This window comes from Polistes dominula, unplaced genomic scaffold, assembly GCF_049000335.1.
Source record: "Polistes dominula isolate Pdom_NZ unplaced genomic scaffold, Pdom_raw_medaka contig_25, whole genome shotgun sequence".
Taxonomy (NCBI): Eukaryota; Metazoa; Arthropoda; class Insecta; order Hymenoptera; family Vespidae; genus Polistes; species Polistes dominula.
In genome coordinates this window covers 1739827-1750530 of record NW_028301094.1, presented here as the reverse complement: position 1 = coordinate 1750530, position 10704 = coordinate 1739827, and the positions used below count along the sequence as shown (strand labels likewise).

At 24.2% G+C, this 10704-nt stretch overlaps 2 protein-coding genes across 4 annotated transcripts; one reads left to right on the top strand and one right to left on the bottom strand.

Annotated features, from left to right (window-relative positions):
• The first annotated feature begins 135 nt into the window (after nucleotides 1-135).
• LOC107071672 (transmembrane protein 230) lies at nucleotides 136-3337 on the top strand. Of its 3 annotated transcripts, none has more exons than XM_015330863.2 (4): nucleotides 136-986; nucleotides 2128-2243; nucleotides 2442-2564; nucleotides 2752-3337. In XM_015330863.2, exons 1-4 carry the CDS (start codon nucleotides 962-964, stop codon nucleotides 2887-2889), a joined length of 402 nt encoding a protein of 133 aa, XP_015186349.1. In that variant the 5' UTR covers nucleotides 136-961; the 3' UTR covers nucleotides 2890-3337. The 3 variants fall into 3 exon arrangements, with proteins under 3 accessions (XP_015186349.1, XP_015186350.1, XP_015186348.1); XM_015330864.2 differs by having other exon boundaries at nucleotides 138-924; XM_015330862.2 differs by lacking the exon at nucleotides 136-986 and adding an exon at nucleotides 1683-1941.
• A 334-nt stretch (nucleotides 3338-3671) lies between these two features.
• LOC149031199 (uncharacterized) lies at nucleotides 3672-9142 on the bottom strand. Its single transcript, XM_089176571.1, has 9 exons — nucleotides 7375-9142; nucleotides 7013-7238; nucleotides 5894-6656; nucleotides 5562-5771; nucleotides 5235-5453; nucleotides 4974-5156; nucleotides 4673-4896; nucleotides 4118-4288; nucleotides 3672-4045 (listed from the first exon to the last, which is right to left on the bottom strand). Exons 1-9 carry the CDS (start codon nucleotides 9006-9008, stop codon nucleotides 3836-3838), a joined length of 3840 nt encoding a protein of 1279 aa, XP_089032697.1. The 5' UTR covers nucleotides 9009-9142; the 3' UTR covers nucleotides 3672-3835.
• Between the last annotated feature and the right edge of the window lie 1562 nt (nucleotides 9143-10704).

Below are 10704 nucleotides of genomic sequence, written 5' to 3'. Positions count from 1 at the left end.
AAATATTTGGAAAATATTCTAATATTAAATAGTAATAAATTTAGTTAGAATTTCAGTTTAATTGATGAATCATATAGAATATATCGGTTGTGTGTTCTTCGGTGCGGCATTATGCGACGGTTATGCGTCTTGGTTCTATTCCGCAATCGGCCGGCACTGCTGTCCACAGCCTCCGCGGTTAGAGGAAGCTTCTCGCAGATCGATTCTAGCGAAATTAGTGGAAGGACGGCCGCGATTTTTCACTTCTTCCCATTTGGGAAATGTACCTCTGTCTGTCATTCTTCATCGTATCTTGTAACTTTGTCATCACGCGTTATGCTAGAACATTCAACGATGAGAAGAAACGTATATTTCGATGAGCCACGTTGAAGTGCTTTTTTTTTTTGACTACCAACGGATCGTTCGATCAAGGACAAATTCCAAGATAACAACTCTTCTCGAAAGGAACTTAAAAAAAGAATAATCCGGCTCTTATGAGTAGTACGAGTCATCTAGAAAAAAAAAAAAAAATAGAAAGAAATAGAACTGTGAGAAAAAGTATTGAGATATAAGGGATGAAAAAGAGGGATGCAGCAGCATTTGCAGCATCTTGCATCTTTTCTTCATCAATTAATTGTTTTTCATTTATTTTCAATCTTATGCTCTTACGTATGATCTTTGTCTAAATTATTACTTCAAATTAGGTCATAGTTCGTTCAAGATTTGTGCAAATGTCAGTAGATCTGAAATTGTTATTGGTAATCTAGAAAAAAATATTAAAAAAGGAATAATATACTTGATTGAAAACTTTCTTAATTTTATTATGTAGCTTAATGAAAAGATAATATTATTTTCTGTAAAATAATACAAATCGCATTGATCCGATCGGACGTGTTTGTTCTCTTTCAAGAAAGAAGAAGAAGAAGAAGAAGAAGATAACTCATGGTGATTATTTTTCATAATTTCCTTGGGTCTCTTTGATATGTGGACCAGCTGGTTCAGTACAGGTATATTTTATTCCATATTATTAATCCATATCATTAATATACAATATTTTGTTCTCTGACCTGTTCATCAATCCATGCTACATGCTACAAAAATTACTTGAAATACCTTAAAAGATGTTGTTTTGATTAGTAACAAATAGTCAATTAATTTGAATCATTTCTATTGAATAAAATATCATTAAAATTTTAACGAGAATAGATCGTCATTGATTGTTACATTTAATAGACTATTTAGATGTTAATTCATTTTACGATGAACTCCATAAATTTCCCGCTCCGTTAGTTTCGTATGTTGCGTAGATGGCAGCACGAGTATTGACGTTACACAATCGCCATCTGTTAACGCAATTTATAATCACATAGATAATGTCACACATTACAATAAATGTTGAATAACAATAAAAATAATTGTTTATAATAAATAAAAAAATAAATAAACATATTTACATATATATATTTTCAATAAATATGTAAAATAAAATAATATAATCAAATTATATACAATTGTGCGAGATTAACATACAATTAAAAAAGTAATCATTTAAATTTCTAATTATAAAAATGACATATTGCAGTTGAAGTGCGCAATACGTTTCTTTACATTTTGTCTTTTCTTCGTTTTTTTTTTTGTTTTTGAATAAAACAAACACCATTTGTGATAAAAAGAAGTTTTACCATATGTGAGGTTAACTCCGTTTGATTGATGTTAAAATTTTGTGTATAGTTTCATAATTTTAACAAATCATACTATTATAGTACAAATATTAATTACTGTTATATATTGACATGTACTATAGACAAATACTTATTGGTAAAAGTAATAATTTTATGTGTAAATAAATAATAACAATCGACATGTTTTAACTTTGCGCAATGCGCGTTTTACTGCACCATAAACGATCAAAGATAAATGACAGGTCGTTAGACTTATATATGCATTGGCGTCCTCGTCTAGGTAAATATATCAACCTTTTATATATATATATTTATCAATTAACAATATTTTTCTGTATGATCAAAAAAATCAATGTTGACAAAGTTTCATAAAAATATGTCAAAATGTGTAAAAAAAAAAAACTACTTAAATTAAATGTATATACTTGTATCAATAAATAATAATATGTTTAATTTGACATTACAGATTATAATTATAAAGTGAGTATGTCAAGAAGGAAGATTGGCAGTGGTGAGAGACAATTTAACAACGTGGATTACACACAGCTAACCGAAACTGACAATGGCTTTATAGATTCACAGGTAATCATTAATTAATAATATTTATCTATAATATTAAAAAGTAATTCTAAAGATTGTCTACTAATTGTTTTGATACACAAGATGAAGATAAGAATGAATTAAAAAAAAAGTATCAGTATAGTCAAATGAAAATCTAACAACGTGTTCAAAATAATTCATGTTTACAATGATTTGAATGTTTAATTATCACCTTTACAGTTTGTGAATCCACCAGTGAAAATACCATGGAAAGCCATCACGTTAGCTGCTCTTCTATTTGTAGGAGGAACCGTTATGCTCATAATGGGAAGTTTAATAATCAGCGGTCACATTGATTCCAAAGTAAATTATTTGTCTTTTATTTTCTTCTTATATTGCCTTGTAAAAAAATATATAATATATATAATGTTCTTACAGATAATAATAATATGTTTAACAAAGTATAATTTAAATATGTATTATATATATATACATATATATATATATATGAACTGATCATGTAATTAATTATTTGATTTCTTTATTACAGTATTCTGATAGAATGTGGCCTGTGATTATATTAGGAGCATTAATGTTTATACCTGGAGCTTACCACATGAGAGTTGCTATTTTAGCTTACCAAAAAGTACCTGGTTATTCTTTCGATGATATACCTGAGTTCGATTAAGTTAGTATATAATTATATTTCAAGAAATGTGTATATATATATATACGATGAGATATGAGTAATAATACAGTAATTATTTATATATATAATAATTACTCATATCTCATCGTCATCTATTTTGATTTGTACGCAATATTTTATATATAAAACAAAACAAAAGAAAGAATATGATTATTGCACATGATTATTATTGTACAATCAAGGCAATATAAATTAGATATATTTGGTTTATATATATATATATATATATATATTTCTTTTTATTCTTATATTTAATTAAAAATATATTAGTAAACTATTATCAATGAAATTCCTATGCAGAAATTTATCAATGAGTTATCTACGTATTTTTCTATGTAGATTATTTGTTATAAAATAATTTTTTTTAATTACATTTCAAATCATTCTTATAGTCTATTTAAAAATATATATATATATTTAAAGACATTACTATATTTATCAAAATTGAATAAATCAAAAAAATAATGTAAATAATTGTTTAGAAATTTTGAATGAAAAAAATTGTGCACATCTATGCATAAAGTCAAATAATTATCTTAGAACAGGGATCGGCAACCTTTTGTAAGTCGGAAGAGCCAAAAATTACAATTTTACAAAATTTTCAAAATTTTTAAAAAGCCACAAAATTTTTTCTTTCCAACAATAAATAGTATTTGCATAAATAAAATCTTTTAACTAAAGAGCCGCATGTGGCTCGCGAGCCGCAGCTTCACTTTCAAAGAGCCGCATGTGGCTCGCGAGCCGCAGCTTCACTTTCAAAGAGCCGCAGTTTCGCATTTAAAGAGCCGCATGTGGCTCGCGAGCCGCAGCTTCGCATTCAAAGAGCCGCATGTGGCTCGCGAGCCGCAGCTTCGCATTTAAAGAGCCGCATGTGGCTCGCGAGCCGCAGATTGCCGACCCCCGTCTTAGAACATTTTTGTTATCCTTAAATTTGATAATCTAAAGTAAACATTAGATAATTTATAATCGAACTATAATTCAATTGCATTACATTTCCATTTAATTTTAACGTTGATGTTAACGATGGATCAAACCATGTATCCAATACATCTCTTACCAATTTTTGACTAAAATTGATTGTTTTCATAGGATCGTAAGATTGTTTAACATAAGGAAGTGTTTCCATAGATAATTCCTATTAAATAATTTTAACTAATAATATCAACAATTTGAAATAATAATTGAAACAATAAAATATAATATTTACCTGAAAAATAATATATATATATAGCTCCTCCTTGGGTTTAATAATTTGATTGTTACTATTATTATTATTTCTTATGTTCAAAGAAAGTCTTTGAAAAAAATCCCAAAATATTAAATATAATTCTTCTTCAACCCATTTAATATTTATTGAAATATGTATAACGGGTGACAACTTTAATTAATATTATTTTACTTTATTAAACATGAATTACAAAAAAAATAGAAATATATATAAATGTATATATGTATTTATGTATATATATATGTACATTAATGCAAGGTATCCTATATAACTGTTGAGTACAAGCGAGATCAGGGAATGATTCTACATAATAAAAAAAAAAAAAAACTAATTAAAAAATATAGAATAAAATTTGTTCATACAAATATGCTTTCATTTAGAATCATCCCCCTTCTACTCGCTTGTCTCACGAATTAAGAATATATACCCTGTTTATCAGAGAATTAAAAAACAAAAACAAAAATTATTATATTTTATCAAATATTATTTAAGTTCAATTGTAAAAACAAAAAGAAGAAGAAATCTTTAAATTACCTCTATCGGTTCATAAATGTTAAAACCAGTTGCGTATTGATACAATCTTTTCGCAAGTATAATATCATCACTGCGACATAAAAGTGTAATTGCAGCACGCCATACTATTACATTGGTAAATGGGAAATTATATTCGATTATTAAATGTCCCATTGCAGCGACCAATTGAATTTCCATCGTTGATAAAAATGTCAACATTAATTTGTCAACATATTGTGAGAGATCTGAAACAAAACAAAAAAAAAGCATTTATAATAATATTTCTATATTAATCATCTTGATATATATTATATTTTCTTACCAATAGGTTCATAATTATTATTTTGATCATTGGCTAAAAATTGAAACATAAAAAATGCATTCTCCGATGATTCTTTACGAAGTGCATCCAATAAAATTTGTATTATCCTCGTACGAAGATAACAATCTTCTGGTTTACTTAAGACATTCCAATTTTGACGATTTGTACTTATTATATTGCTTTCTGAAAATAATGATTTATATTTTTATTTGATACCACTTAACATTTTATAATTATAATTATAATATATATGAATTTTACCTTTGAGTAAAAGGAATGCTTTGTTAACTTGATTATTTGCTAAATAAATTTCAGCAGATAATAGAAGAAATGTAGCATCAAAATCAACAAAACATATTTCTAAAGTTTCCAATAATTTATATGCCAATATCCAAATTTTGTTGATAACTAATTTCATTAAAATATATATGGCAATATCGACTAATATATCGATTATTTCATTATTTGCATTAGTTCTAACTGAAAATTATACAAAAAAAAAAAAAATGAAAAATTAATTATTACTTTATTATTAAATAAATTCAGAATTGAATAATTAATGAAGATAAATGTCTAATTCGATTTTACTTGCATGTTTTATAATCTCAGACACATAATATTGTCCATTATTAATTTCCTTACAAAATATTTGAAAACAGTAACGATAACATATTACATCTTGATCTGTTTTTTGATAATTATTTAATACATTAATAATATAATCGTAATCACCAAATAATAATTTGTTCTTTAAATTGAACAACGTTGTATACTGACAAAATTTATCAGATAAATCATCTATTAGAAAATAAATATAAATAATATCAATGAATATTAATATATATATATATATTAATTTAACTTGTAATAATAATTTATATCATATTGAATATATATATGTTTATTTGTTGAATACTTACTATCTGAACATGACACATATGAATTGTTAAGAATTCTTTCATTATAATTTTCTTCAAATTTGTCCAAAGAAGAGTATAAAAGACTTTGATTATTATTATTATTATTATTAACTGTATATAAAGATGATAAATTGTTACGAATATTTTCACATTGATGTTTTAATACTAAATTATTGAAAGATGACAGTAAATTTTGATCCAATTGATTGATTTCATCAGGATGTAACTTTTGTATTAAATTTATATTAACATCTTGAACATGTTGACGATTAATTATACAATCATTTAATATCCTTTCGATAATATTCTTGTCCGGTTTTATAAATTTAAACAAAATACTCAAAGCATCCCAACATTCGTAAGATTTTATTCTATCTTTTATCAAAATCAATATATAATGTAATGTTAACTTATCATTATAATGAATTTGGCATAATTCATTTATTATACATTTTGGACTCATTCCTTTTTTTAATAATGCTTGTACAGTGGCATGAACAAATTTCAAATATGGCTTTTCTTGTAAATAATACCCTTTATATATATTCAAAATGGAAATGATATTAAGTTTGTCTACAATTTGAATATATAATTCTCCTAATAAATATGTGTATCTCAAAGAACACAAATGAAACAATATACTCGTAAGATGTTCTTTATAATTAATTATAGTATAATTAATTAATTCTTGTATCTGTAATATAAAACGGAAACAGACAAACAAACAAACAAACAAACAAACAAAATAAAACAAATCAGAAATTTGTTAATTATATAAACAAAAGTTTGAAGAATTTTCAAGAAACACAAGATTTTCTTATATTACATACCTCATGTTTAAATAAACATTTCTTCTTTATATTGTTTTTGCAAAAGCTATCTTTCATCATTTGAAAACAGTATTGTTCATGAATATTGTAACTCCACATGTCTACTTTTATAGGTGTTTCAATTTTATTCTGATCATTGGACAAAGTATTTGTTCTACTGTTTACTTCATTATTTTTGTTTTTTTGTTCAGATTTTGTCTTTTTATCAAAAGTACTACTGGATTTATTAATTTGCACGGGTATTATTTTGACAGTAGAATTCTTTTTTTATTCTTTTTTTCTATTTCTTTGCATTCATTCGTTTTTTCCATTTCTTTGCATTCATTTTTTTCTGCAAATTTGTTAATCTGTTATTTAATGGAATATTATTACATTGTGCAACAGTATCTAATCTTTGAACACATTTTAAATTATTATTTTGTTTACTCGTATTTGAAATATTTGGAGAAACAATTTTATTCTTCTTACATTTGTCCATTTCAATGTTCTTTTTACATGGCGTAAGAACATCATCTCTGTAAAGAAAGAAAAACAAACAAACAAATGTATTATTCTTCAAATATTGAAATAATAATCTTAACAATAATTAACAAATGTTTGAATAAATTATTATTATTATTATTATATAAAAAAAACCATTAATATACTTACAAAATTAAAGATGTATTCGAGTATATGGAAATGTAATCATCGTCATCACTAACATCTTCAGTTTTATTATCAATTTTTTTGGAATAATCTAATTGTGTTCTACAAATTGATATTTCATTGGACAAATTATTTTCATCAAAGTGTTCCACATTTTTATCATATTTTTCAATTACTTTTGTCTCATTCTTTTCATTCTCTAAATTAATCTTTGAATTATTAGAAAGATTTGTATTCGTATCACAATAAATCTCATTGGGTTTTTGTATAAGCTCTACTTTACATAAATTATTATCATTATTATTATTATCAATATTAATCTTATTATTATTATTATTAGAAGATGAAGTTACATTATTATGTGTATCTTGTATTACATTAGCATTGATATTTACATTATCATATTTGAAAGATGAATTAGAATTCTCATTGATACATAAACGATTATTAATTGTACTGACACTTTTACTTTTAACAAATAATCTATCGAGTTTAAATTTTTTATTACTTTCATTAAATTGCATTTCTCCATTTTGACTCAACCACTTTCTTTTTGTATAAGAAGAAATAATATTATTATTATTACTTTTGTTCATTTGTTGCACAATATTTTTATCATTATTGTTAATTGAATGAAGACTGTTAATATCAGTTACATTTGTTATACTGTTAATTTGTAATTGTCGATGATTATCTTGATAATTTTCAGTAAATTTATGTAAATTTTCTACCGTCAATTCAGTTACTTTATTACATAATTCAATTGATTGTGAATAAGGTTTATTCACTTCCATATTATCTATCCTCATTCTATAATAATCCTTACGACATAAATAATTTGAATCATCCATTAATATGACTTTATTTTTATGTAAAACATAATCTTCTATTATTTTCGGTGATGTGTTTATTTTATTGATCATCAAATTGTCATTATTAACAATTTTATTGTTAACATCATCATTTTTACAATGAACATCATCTTCATTTGTTTTCTTATCAATATCAAGTATAGATACTTTATTATTAGATAAATTTCTATCAGAATTATTGATGACAATACACATATTATCTACATTATTATATTTTTCTGTACAATTATATTTGTCATTTGTATTAATAAAAGCAAATTCTTTTTTATCATCATTGTAATTAAAAGATAAAGGTTTAGTTAAAGAAGTCTCTTGTTGTTCGTTAACACACGATGAATCTTTCTTATTATCAAATAATCTTTTTCCATTTTTTTTCTTTCTATTATTCTTTTTCTTTCTATTATTCTGTTTCTTTTTCAATGATTGTTTTGGAAAATATTGTTTGTACAATTTAACCATAGAACATTTTAATTCATTATTATGATTATTCAAAGAATGTTTATTTTCAACATCAATTTGTTTATTACTCTTATTGATCCTTTTATTTGCATTTTCTTTCATATTATTCATTATTTGATCAACGTCATTATTTCGTTTGGTAATTAAATATCTTTGATGTTGCGGAATTAAATCATTGGCAGCAATATCATGTAAAACAATTCTTAAATCTTTCAATTGTAATTTAGATTGTAAATATTTGGATCGTTTACGTGTATTATGTTTTTTCTTATATGAAGAATTTTTACTTCTATATCTGGTCTCCATATTGAATTGTTTTTTTTAACTTATTATTCATTTATACATTTAGATCTATAAATAAACATTAAATATAAATTTAAAAAACAAAAAAAAACAAAACAAAGAAACAATTACAATTACACAATAATTATATAAATTAATATTGAATAATGACACTGCAATGTTTTTTTGATAAGCAAAAAATATAAATAAATAAATAAATAAATAAAAATGTAGCAAATTAACGAAGATTTGAAAAAGAAAAGAAAAATTTCATTTTGTGTGTTACCATTTGATTAAAAATCTTTAAAAATATGTGAGTAAGAAAAAACAGTTTTAAATTACAAACATTTTTTTTGTTTTTTTCATTTAATGTTAATAGAAAAATCATAACGTGTTATCATACACATAATTGATTTAAAATTATGAAACAATGAAATATTTGTAATGTTTACTTGACGTACTTTTACTTACATTCAATCCTCTCTGATTGGATAATTCTAATTGATTTATTATTATTTCTTTTTTTTTTTTTTTTTTTTAATTTTTACGCACTTTGTTAAAACAAATGTCATGCAACTTCTTAGTACATTACTTTACTGATCATCAGATCAAATTTCATTACTTGATAAAGAAATAACACGAATATTATTAATTATGATATCTTTTACACTAATAAATGTTATTGGTCTGTTATTTAAATCATATGTCAATAAATAATATTAAGATATATTAATATCCGTAATATAATTATCAAACATACAAGAAAAATCGTCAAAAATTGTACGTACCCGCGTTCTTTCGATATTTCGATTATCACAAGAAACTACAATCGATATCGAACATCGATAATAGATCATATGAAAGGAAAACGTGTTTTTATTTTTTATTTATCAAACATTACATCATTTTTCATTTTAATTATTATTTTTATAATGAATGAATTAATTTAAACAAAAATTAAAAAAATTAAAACATTGTCCAGATTATGTAAAATAAAAATATTTGGGATTCTCGTTTTGAGAATGGTGATTGGTCGATCCATTTCGCGTCTACCAATCAGAACAATCTCTTACTACTTTTTTTATCAAATAGCGTTGCATAATTTGTAGATTCATATTATGCGAAATAAAAACAAGAGGAGCTCCTTAATTTTAAATGAAAGAATATAATGTAAGTAATTAATAAAAATTTAATTGATTTTTTTAATTATTTGTGTCTTGTGGGACACACCATCAATGGCGGCGGGGGGGGGGGGGACCCTGTGCTACCGCGCATGTACTACGCGCTCACGATTACGGCACTGGCATTTGTATATGAAATTATTTCTGTCAATTTTTCTAGTTATTACATAATACAAATTTTAGGAATTTTTTAACCTATATGACCATTTTATCTAGAGAATTTTTCAACAGGTGGTATTAGTTGATTTAAATTGACTAAATTTAATTGTATAAAATTATTAAAATAAAAAAGAATAAAAACTAATAATGAAGTTCATACTTAATGAGTTGGATTGTTTTACAATTGTTATTATAAAAATTGAATAATAGAAAAACAAAAAAGAAGAAAGGTAATAATTGCATTTCTAGAAAAAAAAAAAAAAGTAAAAACAAATATAAATTCATTTGCAATGTGAAGTAATTGCGTTATTATAAATTTGTAAAATATAATATCAAAAAATTAACACACACACACACATACACAATTTTATATATTTAAT